At 53.2% G+C, this 18,926-nt stretch overlaps 2 protein-coding genes across 2 annotated transcripts; one reads left to right on the top strand and one right to left on the bottom strand.

Annotated features, from left to right (window-relative positions):
• Positions 1–144: 144 nt before the first annotated feature.
• P4HTM (prolyl 4-hydroxylase, transmembrane) lies at positions 145–18,038 on the bottom strand. Its single transcript, XM_080350473.1, has 9 exons — positions 17,738–18,038; positions 17,586–17,667; positions 7,730–7,920; positions 6,866–6,962; positions 4,764–4,926; positions 2,978–3,163; positions 2,438–2,528; positions 1,769–1,892; positions 145–496 (listed from the first exon to the last, which is right to left on the bottom strand). Exons 1-9 carry the CDS (start codon positions 17,996–17,998, stop codon positions 279–281), a joined length of 1,413 nt encoding a protein of 470 aa, XP_080206599.1. The 5' UTR covers positions 17,999–18,038; the 3' UTR covers positions 145–278.
• LOC308044029 (secreted frizzled-related protein 5-like) lies at positions 10,186–14,033 on the top strand. Its single transcript, XM_080350474.1, has 4 exons — positions 10,186–10,584; positions 11,268–11,440; positions 12,725–12,811; positions 13,675–14,033. The coding sequence occupies exons 1-4, from the start codon at positions 10,259–10,261 to the stop codon at positions 14,007–14,009; spliced, it is 921 nt and encodes a 306-aa protein (XP_080206600.1). The 5' UTR covers positions 10,186–10,258; the 3' UTR covers positions 14,010–14,033.
• Positions 18,039–18,926: the final 888 nt, after the last annotated feature.

The following is an 18,926-nucleotide window of genomic DNA, read 5'->3' as shown; positions in this document are numbered from 1 at the left end:
TCGCTGCGCCCGCCGCTGATTGGCTGGGCCCCGCGCACCGCCCCTGCGCCCGCCGCTCATTGGCTGGGTCCCGCACACCGCCCCTACGTCCGCCGCTCATTGGCTGGGCTCCCGTCGCCCCGCCCCCAGGTCACGCGGAGGCGGTGCCCGTCTCTCCACGCTTTATTGGCGCGCGACGCGGCCCCGCCGCGCACGTGGCCCGCGGCCCCGCCCCCGCCCAGCGCGGGAAAAAGCCACGTGTGCGCGGCCGGGCCCTGCGCCCCTCCCTGAGCCCGGCCCTATAGCTCCAGGTGCACCCCGCTGTAGGCTTTATCCACTGTCCACTCGCCCGGGGCTCCGGCCCCGGCCCCCGCGTAACGCTCCATCTCCTGCTGGAACTGCAGCTGCCGCCGGCGGTTGGGATCCACGTTGATCCAGTTGTTGGCAATCCACTTCGTGCCTTGGGTGACCAGGCAGCCCCCGTGCAGGGCGAAGTCATCCAGCTCCCCCACCCAGCCTGCGGAGCAAAAATCCTGTTAGGAGGTGGCAAAGGTTGCTGCAGCATGGGTAGGCACAGCTGGGACTGCGCAGCCAAGTCAACGCTGACACACAGCTCCTGCTTGGATTTTAGCTCAGACACATCCTACAGGAGTTGGCTTCTCCTGGCACCCCTCCACCTTAGCGCTACCCCGCCCTAGCACCTATGAGGAGTTCACCAGGGCAGGCTCTCTGTGTGCAAAATGCTCAGTGCCTGCATGTTTCCACTCAGCACAGGGAGCTCTCACGTTCTGCATCACAATTGCTGGTCTTCTCAACTCTTCCCAGAAGGGGAAAGTAGCATGGAAGAAATGGGTGCTGCTGCTGCTAGAAGGCTCACAGCCGTATTAGAGATTGCATTTCAGCAATTCTAAATGATCCTCTCTTCACAGAGGCCCCATGGTATTTCTGCAGCAGACTTGCATGAAGCAGCTGACTTCCATTTAGGAACCATTTACTCATAAAACACAACAGGGCTCTTCTTACAGGAGAGCGATGCTCTTGATATTACCATCAAACAGCCCAAATGCTGGTCCTGTGACCTCCTCTGTGGATTTTCTAGAGATGGAAACATGGGCTGCCCCCAGGAGAGCTAGGGTGCTATACTCCCTCCTCCCACCAGCACTCCAAATCTGCCATCGAGACACTCTGGAGTCACACTCACCAGCAGCCTGGAAGATTCATGTCAATCCCCAGCCCGGCTGTCAGGGAAAACTGTGCTGTGCTTCATGAGAAAAACAGCCCCAAGCACACATATTATCAGGCTGCAGCTGAGCTATAAAGCAGGAGTCGTCCCCAAGCACGGCGGAGTCTTGCACGGGGTGGGCCATGCCTCCCTGCGCTGCAGAGCTGATCGCCGTGCCTTTGTCTATCTCCCCTCCCCACCCCTTTGGGCAACACCACATCAGTGAAACATTTTGAATTGCAGACCAAGTTCCAGCAGGAGTTTCAGCTCGCACAGCGGGATGGGAGGCAGCTGGCGATGGCTAGTGCAGCCAAGGGCTTTGTTTGCTCGCTAGTCCCGTCCCCCAAAGACATCAGGAGCCACTGACCTACTGCCTGTAAACAAAGGCTTTTCAGAGTCAGGAAGCTCCTACCCAGCTGGTGACAAGTAGACTCCACAGTTCCCACTAGCAGGCAGCTACCACCCTTTGGGTCTCTTCGGAGCTCCCACCCACCACAAGAAGCAGACAGCTGTCACCTCCTGCAGTCCTACCCCTCCCAAGAGCCGAGCCTTGAAATGAGACTGTACCTTCTCCGTCTGACAGGTAATTGTACCAGAAGACCGCAGTGCCTTGCTGAGGTTTCACTCGCAAATTGCCCTTGTCGCAGTTTTTCCGAGTGTCTCGCAGGTCAACGTCGTTCTGGATCAAAGACTGGTGAGAAACCACAGAGGAGGTGTCGCAAACAGGGATGGAATGAAGCGCACGCACTGGGCTGCCTCTGCCGTCAACCATCGTCCTGCCCTTTGCCTGAACAGCCCCCAGGGACACCCCAAGGCTGATGCTGGGCAGAACTTTCACAACCCACCCCGAGAAGCCAATTTCAGCTGCCTGGAGGTCCATAACCTGTTTCTGAGCAGCTGCTCATTCCTTAACACATTGCCTGATGGGAGCACAGCATTCCTGTTGAGACTCAATCTGAGGAAACCTGCCCAGACAGAAGCAAGCAGGACCCATGTTATGGCAGCAGGGCCAACAGACCACCCTTCACACCTCTGAGCTCCCAAACCCCTGTGCCTCTTCCCTTGCCCTCAGAGAGGAAAGACTGTAAGCAAAGCACAGCTTCCCTGTGCTCTAGCTGCGGAGGTTAACGTCCACCAACCTCATGCACCACATCCCTTCTGCTGCCACAGCAAATAAAGACATTCAGAGAGGGACTCAAAATCCCCAGAGGTAACATGCAGGTGAGATTCATTTACCATTTCTTCATATGTCCTGTTATCAGCTATAGGGAAGACTGTTTCGCCTCCCCCAGTCACATTGTTCAGGTAGAACAGCACTGTCACGTACCTGCAAGACAGAGCGGCTGTCAGGGGACACATCTGGAACGGGAGGAGACGCACAGGGCTGTCTGCACCCCGCGCCTCCAGCACGCGTACAGAAGTTCCTCCAAGACATCACAAGACACGGGATTTACATCATCAGCTTTTCTCCAAGAGGAGAACAGAGAAAATCCCCCATTCACAATGGGTGAGGATTTAGCCTCCGAGGGTGCGTTGCTAGCCTCTGGTGGGGACAGCCCAGCTACTCTGCAGAATCCCTCTGCCCTCCTCCTCACACCAGCTCTGTGGCCTTGCAAGATTCACCCACCTCCCTCTCCATGCCCCCTCATACCAACAATCTCAAGAGCTGGTTTGCACGCCCACAACCCAAGCACCGAGTCCCACGCAAAGTGAGGCGCATCGACTCTCCACACGTCTTCTGTGACGGGCTCCAGCTCGTGCCCGGGCAGCCCTTACCGGCAGGAGGTCTCGAAGGGAGCGCTCTCGTTGGCAACCAGCTTGGTGTGGCTGCAGGCGGTCTCGGGGAAGACGGGGCCGCTGTCCATGTGGGCATGGTAGTGCCCTCCTTGGTCATATCGCACTACCTGCAGGGGCTCGCTGTGCTCCACAATCTCGGGGGGCAAGCGAGTCAGGCGCATTACCCTGGGGAAGAGGAGAGGGGAGCAGGTGAAGGGAAAGCACCGTCACCCTGGTCAGCTGCTACTCCAAAGCACCGAAGAAATCCAGAGAAAGAAACCCCCAACAGACTGAAGAGACGATGGGCTGCAGCAAGCATGCCAAGAGGTAACTATGTCCTTACAGATTTGTTAGACCACCAGCTCAGAAAGTCCTTGTCATGGTAAGTAAAAGCAAAACCAAAAGGTGCATCTCCAGCAGGACTGCTCTCAGGAAGACTTTCCTTGCTCAGCAAGATCCCTTCTGTGTTGTGTCCCTGGAGCCTTCGTGTGTCATCTCATCGCTGCTCTGGACTCCTGCACATCACCTACAGACCTCGAGAACAGTTAGCAAAGCCCAGGGCCCCAGCTGAGAGCGAACGAGAGGGACTAGCTCTAGGAACATTCTTGTCACCTAACTCACCTTTCCCTGTTGCCTTTTCAGCAGCCTCCTCCCAGGGCAGAGGGGCAGGGAAGTGGTCAAGGAGACTGGAGCCCTCCTGCTCTGGGATTTTTCCGCTGCTACATCTGAGATCATCCCCAAGGCAAGCAGGTACCTCTGGAGACCTGCCAAAGAACACTCAGAGCTCTGAGAATCCAGACTGGTGAAGCCCTCGGAGCAGGTACGAGGGGAAAGTGGCACCCGGGCAGGATGGCAAAGCCCCTCCAGGCACCGCACGGGTCCCAGGGAGGACTAACAGCCTCCCTCAGCGATGTCTTCACGTCTGCAGAGGGCTCGGAACAGCGGCCAAACCCAAGTGTAAAAGCAGCATGCTGCTGGCTGTGCGCTGGCTGGCACGGAGGGGCGGCAGCCCCAGCCTGCCTTAATCAAGGCAATATGCGACTCCATTCTCCCGCTGGAATGCGCTGAAGAAAAGGAGTGGCCAACAGCCGTTTTCAAGCCTGGGGACAGATTTTACCCACCCATGTCCTGGGCGAGGACCAGCACCAAGAACAAGAGAGCGCCCAGCCAATTATCTGAAATTCACCGCAGCTAAATGGTTTGGCCTGCACGCCGGGTTTCAGCGCGTCCCAGTACCAAATCTGAGGTGCAGGGAAAGGTGACAGGTTCTCCCATCTGCTGTGAGCCGCCCTGTGATACGTGTGCTTGGAGGATTAAGCTAACTCGGCTTACTTAAGATGAAGTCGTGCTTGTTAAAAAGTCAGCTCTGAACAGCTAAGACAGATTTCAGTGAAATGCATGAGTAACTAAAGCAAATGACAGTAACTACTGGCACCCAGACAGCATTGGAAACGGGCAGTTTCTCCCAGTAAGCTCATTTACTAATTAGAATGAATTATTTCGTACAATGCCAAGTCTTTGTGGTTTTATAAGGCTGTTCCCAAAAGTGAGTGGAGACGCTGAAAGGCTTTATTTTTCTTTTTCCTTTTCCACGGGACAATACAAATTCTTGTTCTAATGAAAACCTCCCTCTCCCCATTTCGTTGTCTGTGCTCATTGCTCTTTATACTGCAAAACGACTTTCACGCAATTAGGAAGTGTGAATATTAGCAAGTCTGCCACCACCTCTCGCAGCACAGGTGGTCCCTGTGCCCACAAGCCCGCCCGCCGGCCGCCTGGCCCTCACCTTTGCCGGATGGCTCTCATCACCTGGTGTGCCCCCTCGCCCTGGTACAGCCAGGTGTGCTGGCTGTTGCGCACCAAGTCGCTCATCTTCACTTTCTGGCTTCCCATGTACTTGTGGAAATCACGGATGTTCAGTCGTTTGAACTCCTCCAAACTCAGCACCCCTACGGGAAGAGGGGAAAAGCCAGTTGACTGTGGTGCAGGTAATAAATAGTTCTTGGTGTTCTGTACTCGGAGAAAACACCAGCTGAGGGCACTGCAGAAATTGCCACATTCGGGGTCCACCACAGGCTGCACCCCATATGTGCAGCGTTACAGCCCGCAGCAACGCTCTCGCCTTTAGGTGAGCAGAGGGTATACGGCAACCTGCAACAGTGAGCTGTTGGCTGCCTTGCAGGGTCACAACTGGGACGGGCAAAATACCATTTGAAACTTTAAAAAGCTCCTAAGACATGCAAACCAATCCACCAAGAGAGAACTTACAGCTCTAACGTATGCAATGCCACAGCTAAAAAGCCTGTGCCACATGATGCCTTGGGACTTGTATAGATATTTAAACAGACACCGTCAAGAACAGAGTGGGACACTTCAGACCACATTTTCTACAAGACCTCGCAGGGTAATTTAAACAAGCCAAACCCCAAACAACAAGCAGTACATTCTTCTGCATTTGTGTAAGTGTGAAACATGAGTGAGAAACACAACAGTATGACCTTGTGTAAGCAGAAATAACAGAAACGTGAGAGGTAAAAAGTGGTTTCTACTAAAACAGGTATTTCTTGTTTGGACTGAACTCGGCTCAGCGAGGGACGGACTTTGGCCTTTGTCACCTTCGGAAAACATCCTTGGGTGTTGTTTCCCCTCTGTGGAGAAGCAGGACGGCCGGCAGCGGGGCCCAGGCCCCTGGGGTGCTCTGCAGGCCGCGGGCCGGTGGCCGGCACGCACCGCGGGCCGCCAGCGGAGCTCGCTCAGGCGCAGACCCAGGGCTGCGGGGGTGCCAGCTCCGCTCCCCGGGCACAGCTCCCTCCGGCCGCAGCACCGGGGTCAGCCTGGGACAGTTCCTCAGGTGCCAGTGGTCACAACCAAATTATCCAGACCATTATTATTCCTAGCGTGTCACTGTCCCCGCTTCCCCCCACGCGGCCTTTGAGGACGCAGTGCCACATCCAGGTTGTGACCCGGTCTCTTGATGTCATGTACCAATGTAATCTGGAAGCAAGGTCCTGCCAGGAGGACTTTAACAGGACCTTTCATTTATTAATGGCCAGGACAGTGGAAAAGCCACTGACGACTCAGTCATACGCTCCTACCCCTGCCAAGAATGCCATCGGCCCGGAGGAGCGGGGCACAGGGTGCCCTCCGGATATTTCGGCATTCACACGGGTACTGCTTCAACTCCAAAGCGGCTCCTCCTGGGCAGCTCTCAACGCCAGGTCACTGGGAGACAGTGTGCAGAGCCTGTGCGTTCACTTAATTTGATTAGGAAATGGAGAGTTGCTTAATTGAGGCCACTCTAATTAGAGCAGCAGAGGTTACAGTGCAATTCCGGACCAGCGGAAACCCTTAGGAGAGCAGGGGCAGGAGGGGCAGAAGTGGCCTCGTGGAATACAGAGAGGGGGGTCAGCAACAAAGGCTGCCCAACAAGAGCACCCCCACCTCCACACATTCCACCCCCCAGCAGGGATGCAGCACTCATAGCCTGCAGCACAAGTCTTCATGAAAACAGGTATCAAGATCCGCATAGTCAAAACCAGAGCAGTTTCTAGAACCACGGGAGCAGAAGTGCACCCCGAAGGTTCTGTTACAGCAGCAGACAAACCAAGGGAGGTTTGACAGAGGAGAGGGAGCACAGAGTCATGTTCTGGTCCTGCTTCTGCAAGATCCGAGCCCAGGTGGTGGAACTATGCTGCGAGATTGGCAATGGAGGGGCAGGAGTGCTGCGATGAGACGTTCACACTGATGTTACTTCTCTGCGAAGGTCTCTCAAGCAGCGTTATTTTCCTTTGAAGACCATAGCTAGAGCAACAGACAGGGACACGGATCCTGCTCTGTGCTGCAGGGCTGTGCGAGGTGCTGAGGGGATTCCCATGAAGATGCTCTTACCATTCCCATCGGGATCGGCTTTGACTGCCGTGTACATCTCCCGGATGTTTTCGGGGGTCATCCACCTGCCGTTCCCAAGCCGGGTGTGAGTCAACACCTGAAATTCATAAATGGATCAATGCTGGACACTGGTTTCTTGTACTAACGAAACAGATTCCCTGCGTGAGGCCTGGCGGGCTCCCTTCTCTGCAGAGCATCGGCCAGCCAGGCGTCAGCACGTCTCTGCAGAAAGAAGACGGCAGTGAGAATCATCTGGCAGCCACACACAGCGTGAGGCTCATGAGTGCTCTTATTTCTAGTTTGGGTCACGGCAAATGACTGCTGGGACTTGATTAACCAGTCACGGGATGGAGGGGGCACAGCTCTTCCTCTTGAAGGAAACATAGAGCTACTGATGATAAAAGTGAATACTTTTACTTGTCCCAGATAAGGGCTCGGAACAAAACGGTTCCTTTCCATGTGCTGTTAGTCCCCACAGCAGCGTCTGCACTACAAACTCCCTTTCCTGGGACACCCTGCACGAGGAAACCCACAGCACAAGGAACATTTTACCCAGTGTGTTCAAAACTCACATCTACTGCCAAGGACCACTGCTACATCTCAACAGGATCACAACTGTTGCATGTTTCCCCCAAAACTTGTAGGCTGAAGGCCAGCACAAGCCTTGAGATGTAAAATTAAGCCCCAAAACTTGTATCCTGAAGGCCAGCACAAGCCTTAAGACGTAAAATGAAGCAAATGCTGATGAGTGCATACTAGGATCTGGCCCTACCCGAGCACACTGAGTAACCAAGAGACCATCTGAGGAGAGGACCTGCCAGAGGGTCCCTCAGAAAACCTCCCCCAGTCTGTCCCCCGCTCTACCTCTTTGAGCTGCAGCTGCCCATCCTGATTGTGGTCCAGCAGATTGAAAATGTCCATCTGGCTGATTTCGATCATTTCCATGGCTTCCTCATAGTCGTCCGTTGGTAGGATCTGGCTCTTCTGCAGCCCCTTCAGCTGCGCCAGGTGGATGATGAGCTTGCACTCCTCCTCTGTTAGGAAGTCGGGAATTTCTGCAGCAAAAGCGTGAGCAGCAACAGAGACTGAGGAACTGTTAGAGCGGGAGCCTGTGGCCATGGCAGGCCGCTCGTAAGAGGAAAACAAAAATAAAGAGGTGTGGGGGAAATTTAGAAACTACTTAAGTTTGGGACATTCAAAGGCATTCACTGTTCTACCAGAAGGAGCATACGCCACACACCTGAGCTGCTGCAAGCGGGTATTTTTACAGCAGTAGTTCCTAAATGTTTGAATCCAGGGGTCAAGCCCTTAAACTCTCTCATGGATACCACAATGGACAAAGGAGTGAACAAACACGCGCATATCACCTCATATTATCACTTCAAAGGTGACATGTGGATCACAGTCTGGGAACTGTGGCTCTACAGGAAAAGAGGCCAAGGCCTTTCCGGCGGGTGGAGGTGGCGGCTGGGGTTTCGGGCTTCTGCGCTCACGTGGAGAGGACGACACTTGCACAAAACCAAACGCCGTTCAGGGGAACCTGGCACAGCTCTCTGCTATGAAACTCGGACAGCAAGGAGACAAGTTCCAAACTTATTCCCTCCCTTGACTTCTGACTAAAAATGGTCTTCAAACAATTTTAAACAAGACACTGCATATGGCAGGTGCCATGCTCTACACCCAGGTAGCATCCCAGTATAACCAGCTTGCTTTGGCAGCACGACACCAGCAGCGATCAGGCAATACTAGGACCCCAGAGGAGAGGAGAAAGCTCCATGGAGACCTTATTGTACCTTTCAGTGCTTAAAACAGGCCGATAAGAAAGATGGGCATGCTTTAGCAGGGCCTGTTGTGATAGCACAAGGGGCGATGGTTTTAAACTAAAGGAGGGAGATTCAGGCTGGACATGAGGAAGGAATTGTTGCCCCTGAGGGTGGTGAGAGCCTGGCCCAGGTTGGCCAGAGAGGTGGTGGATGAACCATCCCTGGAGACATCCCAGGCCAGGCTGGACGGGGCTCTGAGCAACCTGAGCTGGTGAAGATGTCCCTGCTCATGGCAGGGGGGCACTGGGGGAGCTGGGAAGGTCCCTTCAACCCAAACTGTTCTATGATTCTGTTCTATGATCCTTCTGGCCGACGCCTGTCACTGCTGTGGGGACTGTGTTACAGCTGCTGAGACTTCCAAGGAGGGAAGGAAAAAACACCCGAGCAGGACAGGTTTAAGTGCTCCTAGGCCCAAGGTCCTGCTCTTCAAGTCGCAGCCCCATAGAGCTCCTGCAGGAATGTGCCAAGGACACATTACATCTCCAGCAATCCTCAAAGCAGGGGGGAGTGGAAATGAATTACTTCCATGACCTTAAATCAACCCTATCAGCACAAACTGTCAATAAGCAGTTGGCTTCCTGCTTAGTACAGACCAGAACCAGCCCTGGAGATAAATGAGATGTTCCTGGGCAGCCCCGGAAACACAAATCAGCCAGTGGTATCCCTAACACCCTCCCAGGAGAAAATCTCTGCCACAGGCAGCACAGGGTCCTGGTGCCAGAGGAAACTTCAGAGCCAGAGATGCCGCCGGACAGTCTGAACCTTGCGGCACAGCACCAGGTCCAAATGAACCCCAAGTGCTGGCAAGCAACACCCCCAGTATTTCCAGTTCCCCAAACTGGGCTACAATAATGACGGCTTCTGGAATCTTAATTACGTGCTGCAGGAAGGACACTCCCACTCTTCAGCGGTCGTAAGGGGATTTTGTAATGAAGGAAAGATTCTGTTAGCCAGAAAGCGCACTCTTGTCAGGCAGGTTGTAAGGTGAGGGGGTTTCCAGCTAATCTCATCTGCAAACAACTCGGCTCCACAGCTGCAAATTAGTTCCCTCCGCTCTCCGAAACAGTTAACTTCTGGCTGTGAGACCATCCTATCTCTCTGCCCGCTCAACAATAGATCCAGCTAAACAAATGTCTCCTAATTGACTTTGAGCAACACTTGATTGCTTTTACAAAAAACAAAAGAGAGGAAAACATCGGGGTTTATGAAATAATGACTAATCCTGGAGCAAGAGAAAGGGGATGGGTTTGAGCACTGGTGTCAAACAGAGATTCAATCTCGGCTGAAAGAGCCCCAAGACACACGGGCCAAGTCATTCATCCCTCCCCAACTGCCCTCATTTCCACACCTGCTGATCTAAGCCAAACCCCTGCTAAAATCCAAACAATCGGGGCCGCTGGCAAACGAAAATTGGACCATTGTCTTCCCCATGAGGGCTCTGAAAGGGCTGCACTTAATGAGGATGGATTGACAGAGAGGTGGCTCGTAGGCTATAAAAAGGCGTCCCGCAGTCGGGAGCAGCTCAGTCCGGGGTGCACAGCCCGTTCTCCCGGTCCAGCTCGCTCCCAGCATGGTCGCCCCTCGCTCGCTCCACCACAGGAGGTCGGGTGGCCCGTGGCTGCTGGGTCTCCTGGCACGGCTGCTGCTCTGGGGCTCTCCGGGAGCCCGGGCGAGCTACCTGCGCAGATCCTCCAGCTGCACGCCCATCCCGCACCGCATGGCCTTGTGCTACGATATCGGCTACTCCGAGATGAGGATCCCCAACCTGCTGGAGCACGAGACCATGCCGGAGGTGATCCAGCAGTCCTCCAGCTGGCTGCCCTTGCTGGCCAGGGAGTGCCACCCGGACGCTAGGATTTTCCTCTGCTCCCTCTTTGCACCGATCTGCTTGGACAGGTAAGATGTTTTTACTAGTCATTTCAGCTGTAGGAAGTAACAATCCCCAAGAGCAAAAGTGCATTTGTTTCCCCAGAGAAAAACGCGTGCAATGTGATGAGCGCGGTCCCTGAAACGCCGCACTGCCCCTCTTGGCGAGGGGCAATGGGATTACCCAGCAGGGACCTCCTCTCTGAAAGTGAAACATGAGCATTTCATCTTGACAGAGCAGAAATATTATGTCCCTCCTCTGGATTTTCCTGCTCTCCCACCCCAGGCAAAGTTTCCATCTCCCCTCACACCCTGCAGTGGCTTCACCTCCCACCTCCCCTGAGCCCCTTCCCAGCTCCTGCCCCGGCCACGCAGGGGCTTCCTCAGTGTGACCGTAAATCCTCAGTTTTGAGGTGCAGCCGTCAAAGAACAGAGCTGCTACGGAAATCAGGTACCTGATTAGGCACCTGCAAAGGTAAGCAGCCTTTGCACAACTAGAGAAGATCCTGCTGGGGCATGGAAAGGGCTTCTAGCAGCAGCCTGTATCAAACAGCCTCATCGCTCCTGCCTTCAGACATTTGTTTGCATCCTGGGTATGTTCAAAACACACGAAAGACCCCAAACCAGCTCTGCTAGCGCTAGCGTGCAGCACAGCCCTGCGCAGACCCCCAGCCTCGCTGCCCAGAGGTGCCGCAGCCCCTTCCCCTCCGCAGGCTCATCTACCCCTGCCGCAGCCTGTGCGAGGCCGTCAAGAGGAGCTGCGCGCCCGTCATGGCTTGTTACGGCTACCCCTGGCCCGAAATCCTGAACTGCAACAAGTTTCCTGCGGATCACGAGCTGTGCATCGCAGCGGTGTCCACCGAGGAAAATTCCTCCAGCAGGAGAAGTAAGGTTTTGGTGTTTTTTCTTGTTTTGTTTTGTTTGTCCTTTGTATATTAATGTTTATCAATATATAAAGGGTGAGTGTCAGGAGGATGGAGCCAGGCTCTTCTAGGTGACAACCAATGATAGGACAAGGAGCAATGGGTACAAACTGGAACACAGGAGGTTCCATTTAAATTTGAGAAGAAACTTCTTCATGGTGAGGGTGATGGAACCTGGAACAGGCTGCCCAGGGAGGTTGTGGAGTCTCCTTCTCTGCAGACATTCCAACCCGCCTGGACACCTTCCTGTGTAACCTCATCTGGGTGTTCCTGCTCCATGGGGGGATTGCACTGGATGAGCTTTCCAGGTCCCTTCCAGTCCCCGACACTCTGTGATTCTGTGATTTTCCCATACGTAACACTCAAAAGGATGGGCCTATGCCTTGTTTCTATTCCTAATATTTCCAGGTTTAAGCTATACTAAAAAAAACCACCAAAACAACACACTAGTTTTGTTCTCTCTGGGAACTCTACTATGTCTAGAAAATTAGTGTAAAGTGAACTGCAGCTCGTCCTCCTCTCTGCTGTATTCACGAGCTCCCCAAGTGCTGTCGAGCACGCGGGGTTTGGGGCAGGGGGAAGGGGCGGCTGTAAAACCCAGCACCCGGGCACAGCAGGAGAGCTGGTGAGACGAGCTTCCCGCTGAGCCGAGGAGCTGCAGCCCTGAGCTTTCGGCTGCGCCCAGGGTTTAAATCAACATACAAGAAGAAATCTTTTGCAAGACTTCTCTTTAAACATTAGGAAACGCCACAAAGGGGTATAAGCCTCTGCAGACATGAGTTGCACAAGAAAAATAAAATCTTTAAGATCAAAAGACTAAATTAAACACTCAGATCCTGGTGAGCACTGGGGGAGATTCGAGAGCAGTTAAGGGGAGAACAGACGCCTCATTTCAGCATCACCGGATGGAGTCTGGCCATACCAATTGCTTTACTGTTTCACCCAAGGTAGGAGATCTTCATTTGGCATTTTAACTGCTGCTTTAACACGCAGCAACACACACAAGCCTAAACAAAGCACAACAAGCAGCGTCCGCCCCAGCCACAGACAGGACAGCTTCACATCTCCCACCCTGGCGGCGCAATCTGTCTCTCCGGGGACTGGGTAGCCTGGGAGGCAGCGCCACTCGGAAACAGCAAAACACCGCTCAGAAACAGCAAAACACCACTTGCAGGTCTCAAAATCGTATTTCGCCTTTTCCAGTGCAACTTGGCAAGGGTGTTATAACCAGATTTCTGTTACAGCAGTGCCCCGAGCCAGCTGCAAGGACTGCGAGCTGGAGGAGGCCAGCACTGCCAGGGAGATCCTGGACAACCTCTGTGCCAACGATTTTGGTGAGTAACCCCTCTCATTCTAGCAGTTACTGCCGTTCCCTCTAGCAGCCAAATAGCGGCATGGACAGAAAATGGCTTTTCTGTAAGAAACTGACCTGGAGGAGCCGGAGCTTTTACAGCAGATCGCAGGGATTCTCAGGTGCAAACTTACCTGTTAGGTAGCAGGAGGGCCCAACTGTAGGACACCTAAAGGCGAAGATCTGCTTTATTTCTGCGGGCTCTAATTTGGTTTTGGTCTGTGGCTGCTAAATACAAGCGCTGCTCTGATTTTCCCTCAGAGAACATTTCAATCGATGCCCACAAAAACCTTTAGCAAGCTCCACGTGATTTATTTCAAACTTCAATACTGTTGTTCTAGTAACGTGACTCTCTCGCAGCCCAAGCAGGTGGCAGCACTGTCTCTGCTCCATCGAAGTTTTCACGGTACTGTCCTGAATTCAGGCACACAGCCTTCATTAAAAATAATAATTAAAATAAAAAATTAAAATCCTGGGCAGCTGGCAGCCATGTCACCTCCTGAAATCCCAGCTCAGAGAAAAGTCAAGTCGTTTGCACAAGACCAGGACTTTGATGCACCCACTTGCTTGCAGCCCTGCTTGCTGCAGGGTTTCTGCCCACACAGCGCTGCGGAGAACGCTGTCGCCACTCTCATAAGAAAAGCAGAGTGAGAAGAACAGCGCTCAGTACTGGAAACGAGTCTCAAACGAGAACTTTGTACAAGTTCACTGCAATTACAAGAGTTTGGATGGATGTATCATCACATTACAGATACAGCAAGAAAGCCTTAGGTTGGCTGTATGTTTAAGTAGGCGAGGGCTATTAAGATTAAATGGAACTAACAGCTCTTTTTCCAACCCCTGCAGCAGTGAAAATCCGGATCCTGAGGAAGAACGTGACCACCACCATCTCGGACTTCGACCTGGACCCCTCCAGGGTGGAGGTCCTGAAGCACGGCCCGCTCCTCCGAACTGAAATCCCCGGCAGGCTCCAGCAGTGGCTGGACATCGATGCCACCTGCGTCCACAACATCATGAGGGGCACCCACGCGGGCGTCTTCGTTGTGAGCGGTGAAGTACAGAGTGACAAAGTGGTGGTGAACAAGGCCTACGCCTGGCAGAAGAAGAACAGGAACCTGCACCAGGCGGTGCGCAGGTGGAAGCAGCACCGCTGCCCCGAACAGGCCGCCCGGAAGGTCTGAAAATACATCTCAATTGCAACAATAAGAAACTGCTCCTTTCCCTATGGCTAGAAAACTCCTTTCCCTGGCAGCTGGCGTTTTGGAGATGTACAGTCAATATTTTTAGGCGATTCAAAGCAGTCATAGTCCACAGATAGGGCCTCACTACAGATTGACTGGGACAGCGCTTAAGGATGGAAATTGAATATATTCCTCCCGCAAGGCTCTGCAGATCCAGGTCTTGCGATGGACGGCTTAGTGTGGGATCCAACATCACAACAAAACTGAACTGAGCTCCGCAGGTGAGTTCTAGAGGTCTAGAAGAGACCTGTCATAATAGTTCCTTCTGGTTCTCATCAAAGTTGATAGCCCTTTCAGCATTTTATTTGACCCCGAGACACCGATGCTGTCCAAGCGCCTGCTTGCTTTCTGTCCAGAGAGGTTACACGAAAGTCTCCCTGACTGCTAAGAGATGCTTTTTTATTTAATGGAAGAAATACTTTACTTTTGAACAGTCTGAGGTTAATGAAAGGGGAGAGGAGCCCACCCACACAAAGCCCAATCCCTTAAAATGAATGCTAAACTCCACAGGCTTTCCGTTCCCCTTGCCGCACTGAGTGTCGACGAGCATCCGCACAGGTACACGGAAAGAGCCGCTCTCGAGTGGCAAAGGCCCAGAGCAAAGAGCTGAGGATTGCTGCCTAACAGGGAAAAAACGTATTTTAACTTCACAAATTAAGTCTGGATCAGAAGATTCTGGTAACTGGGGAACTACCGAAGATATCACAAGAGCCCTGAGAAAGCAGAGCGGGACATGAGCCGTTTAAACCTCTTGCTGGTGGAGAGCAGCTTTGCTTGGGGCTCGGGGTGAGTCCCAACCGCGGCACGGCAGGAGACACCCACAGTTCTGATATGGGGGGGGAGAAACATTACATGTCTGCCCGGCCTTGCCCCTGCACTAAAGGGAAAGAGAAAAGATGGCAAAACTCAGTCTCACCAAGTTCTCGGCAGCTCACACTCTCACTCAGGTGAGCAGGGACCGTAATTCCCTGCGGGGGCAAACACAGCGCCAGCTCCGGCACTCCCGACTACAGAGCAGAAAACAGCAAATCCCCACAGAAAACAAGTTGGATTTCTACTGCATGACAGAGCACTGTCCGTGGAAAGTTTTCTACACTGGATTAGAAGTGGGACTGAAATAAGAAAATAAGGGGGAAAACGGCTTTTGGGAGAAACGTGTTGTGCCTCGCTCACGAGCCTGCAGTGTGGGCTGCGGAGAGAGCCGCTCGGTGCGATGGAGGCGCATTGCCTCCCTGTGCTCGCCAAGCACACCAACACCCCGTGATAACATCTCCCCTTCGCCTTCAGCGTGGGCTGAGAGCAGCACTCAGACACTCAGGCTGAAATTCAGCTGCGCCCTGACATTCGTGCGGCGATTCCTTCTATTCCCCGAGGCTCTGAAGAAAAAACACAAGAGATTTCCTATTTTTATTTCTCCCTACTGCCTTGTTTTGCAAACTGCTGCCCCGTTCACAGAATCCACTGCCAGGTGGTCCCTGCTATGGCAGGATCTTCCAAACAGACTGCGTTTGGAAAACACAGCAGAACATCTAAAAGCTCTGAAGGTTGAAAAGGCTTTGTCCAATATTTGTCTTCCATTAATAGGATTGTTTGATCACTAGTGTTTCCTAACTAAAAAGTGCACAGATGGTCTGACAAGCTTTAGAAATGACATCTCGTAGCCAGAGGGGGGGGCGGTAAAAATAGGGCAGGGACTTTTTCACAGCTCCATGAAATACACTTGGGTTCAATGCAGATGACTTACCCACATTCCAAAAGTTCCCCTGTGGTGCCCAGTGCCCTGCCACAAAGCACAGAGCTCACAATTAAATCATTAATGAGCCATCCGCTGCTGTAGTCCCATATAGCCTGCTCTGCTGAAAGCAAAAAGATCACAGACCAGCCACTTATTCCCTTAAACTCTCTCTCGCAAGCCACAACACTTTGCATTAAGGAAAAGCCCCAAAAAATCAAGAGCCCCTTGCTAGCAACCTCTGGGCTTGCCTAATGCAAACAAGTTAAATACACACTTCCACTAATTTAAACAGCAGAGATGCAATGAATTAGTGTTTTTTAAACCAGTTGATTTAGATTGGTACTGTTTGCATAGCCAGCGAAGTCTCTGGAAGTCTTTAAAAGTCAGAGCTGGCTCTTGGCAGGTTCATCCGGGAGATAAGAGCTGTCTTGCGACTTGCAGTTTCTAAATAAGTGACTCCTTATCAGAGGACAAAGGAGAAGAGACTCGTGCGGCATCTCCAGTGCTGAATGTCCGCGATACCATCCCCAGGGAGCAAAGCTGCTCTTGGAGCCGACGGAGCTGCCGGAGCGACGAGTTAAAACTTGTGGGATTAGTGCTGCTGGGACCAACCTGCCTTTTCTCAACTTCAGCACCTTCCTTGCAGGACAGGATCAACTCTTTTAAGCAGCACCAGCAGGGCAGAGAAGGTGGAAACTGGAGTTTTCCTGAGTGAAAATCAGAGCAATTGCTCCAGACCGTGGTTCTGGTAATGATGTCAGCTTTGGGAATGCTGTGGGATAGCAGTTCCAGGTTGGTGTGTCTGTTTACTGAATGTCAGACAGAAATCCACTTTGAAATTTGCAAACCACAAGTACCACATATGTAGAAATTTATAAAGAACTTTGTGTATTTCTTCCAGATACTTACTGCATTAAAGGAATTTAATAAGAAACCTATCTGATTCATGGGCAGGCTTTCAGTGTGCATAATCTATTTGGAATCAGAAAAAAACCTATTAGATTACTGAGAAAGCATCTAATGAAGACTCTCAAAGCTGTGTTTTCAGAGACAACAGGTATTCTCCGACTCTGCAGTAGCAGGAATTTTGTAATCATCTGTCCCAAAAAGTTAATTTGTATATTCTCAGCGGACTTCTAGAACGCAGAGTTCAATTAATGAGACTTTACCAGTCACAGCAAGAATCACAGAAAGGTAAAGAAGGTTTTAAAGTATCTGAAAGCCAGACGGTTGTGTATGAGAGCAGCCAGAAATAAAGATAAATCTAGAACAGGACACAAAATCATGGAAGGTATTAAGTCTGTTGTGTTCATCATTTCCTCAGTACTGAAGCACGAACACTAAATTGCTTTATCATCATTTATTACCAAAAGTTTACGGATCTCTTTTCCCTTCCTAACACTGAGCAGCTTCTCTGAGGTCCTCTTCAGCGATCCTCTGTCTCTTTGCAGCATTTTAAAGAGAATCTGAAAAACCTGGAAAGGTTAATCCTCCAAATCCTTCCCAACGGGCCACCCAGAACGAGTAAACCTCTGTAAACACTGTACATCCAAATACCCTCAACAAAAATCACGCTCTTTCTAACGCAGCCCCGAGGAAAAGCGGCACGGGGAGGAGAAGCGAACAACCGACAGGTCATTCTGCCCCGAGCAGGTGTCAGACAGACCGACCCCGGCCGCTGTCAGGCTGTGCCCGCCCATCAGGGCAGCGGGGACCTCCCGGACCCGCCCGCGGGACCCCCGGGCAGCTCCCGCACCGGCGGGGCGGGGGCCGGTACTCACCGAAGAGCAGCGGCTTGAGGCTGAGGGTGCGCACGGCGTGGGCCCGCCCGGCCACCAGCTCCACCCGCTGCGTGTGACCCACCTGCGGGGAGAGCGGCGGTCAGCGGCGGCGCGGGACGGCCCCGGCCCCGCTCCCCCCGGCGCGGCCTTGCCTTGATGCCCTCGAGGCGCGGGAGGGCGCGGGCGGGCGGCGGCGGCGGCGGCGGCGGCGGGGGGGTGGCGGCGGGCGGCCCGCCGGTCTCGCCGGCGCTGAGGTGCACGAAGAGCAGCAGCCCCAGCACGTTGAGGACGTAGAGGTGCGCGAACACCATGAGGACGAGGAAGTAGGGCCGCGAGCAGACGGGCCGCGGGCGGCCCCCCGGCGGGCCGGGCAGCGGGGGGCCCTCCGCCCGCGACGCCGCCGCCGCCGCCATCGCGCCCCCGGCCCGCCAGGCCTCGCGCGTCACCCCGGCAACCACCCGGCGTGCTGCGTCACACGCCGCGGGGCGGGGCCAGCGGGGAGGCGGGGCCACGGGAGCGAAAGGCGGCGCCGGCGGGAAAACGCGCGTGTCCCCCCACCCGCCCCAAGAAGAGCCGGGAGACCTCCGAAGTTAGAAAGTCACAATTTATTTCAAATAAACCAAGGGCACACCTCTGGCAATCGTCTCCTTCCGCCGCCCCTGCCCCTCTCCAGTGCCCGCGAAGAAAAGCGGCCGGTGGCAGCAGCTTCGTGGACCCCCAGGCACGGTCCTGGGGACACTGCAGCCCCCCCAACACTTAACACATCCCGAACCAGAGCGGGGCGAGGAAAGGAATTCCCAGAACAAGTGCCTCATTTAAAAATAAAGTTCTATTTTTTTTTTTCCACCCACTTAAAAAGTCTAAAATTTAGAGTGCAAGACTATAGTACAGAAACCTCCTGCTGCCCCCGTCCCTGCACGGGCACAGCGCATTCGGCAGGGCACACAGCAGCAGTCATGCAGTTTATATCATCAGTAGAAAAGTTTTTGTTACAGTCTGGGAAGCCTGAGGACTATTAGAGATGAGGCAGCCAAAGCACTAACAGAAGCAAGGCTGAAATAAAAGCATCCGGTGCAAGGATGGAGAGGTGTGAGGTGGGCGCAGAGCTGGTAACAAGTGCAAAGAGAGAAAAAAAAGCAAACATTCCACAGCTGTAGGAGAATCGCACCAAAGGGAAACTGGTACCTCAGAATTAACAGCTCCCAAGCCACTCTCTATTCACCTACATTCATGTAACCTTGGTGGTTTGAACAGGCCCATGTACCTGTCAGAGGGGGAAAAAATTGGCCTTGTCTTTTGGCGTTGAGAACTCCAGTTTCCTTCCTGTCACCTGCCTCTCAG

Source organism: Nesoenas mayeri, assembly GCF_963082525.1.
Source record: "Nesoenas mayeri genome assembly, chromosome: 10".
Classification (NCBI taxonomy): Eukaryota; Metazoa; Chordata; class Aves; order Columbiformes; family Columbidae; genus Nesoenas; species Nesoenas mayeri.
Note: the sequence above shows the minus strand (reverse complement) of the source record. Positions and strands in the feature narration are given on the sequence as shown.

What these genes read in the sequence shown, in the direction of transcription:
- LOC308044029 (XM_080350474.1), top strand. Translation starts at nt 10,259, where the DNA reads ATGGTCGCCCCTCGCTCGCTCCACCACAGGAGGTCGGGTGGCCCGTGG. An exon ending in GCACCGATCTGCTTGGACAG is followed by an intron (nt 10,585 to 11,267) that starts GTAAGATGTTTT and finishes TCCCCTCCGCAG; the next exon opens with GCTCATCTACCCCTGCCGCA. An exon ending in CCTCTGTGCCAACGATTTTG is followed by an intron (nt 12,812 to 13,674) that starts GTGAGTAACCCC and finishes CAACCCCTGCAG; the next exon opens with CAGTGAAAATCCGGATCCTG.
- P4HTM (XM_080350473.1), bottom strand. Translation starts at nt 17,998, where the DNA reads ATGGCGGCGGCGGCGGCGTCGCGGGCGGAGGGCCCCCCGCTGCCCGGC. An exon ending in ACAGGACATATGAAGAAATG is followed by an intron (nt 1,893 to 2,437) that starts GTAAATGAATCT and finishes GTTTCTCACCAG; the next exon opens with TCTTTGATCCAGAACGACGT. An exon ending in TTACCTGTCAGACGGAGAAG is followed by an intron (nt 497 to 1,768) that starts GTACAGTCTCAT and finishes TTTGCTCCGCAG; the next exon opens with GCTGGGTGGGGGAGCTGGAT.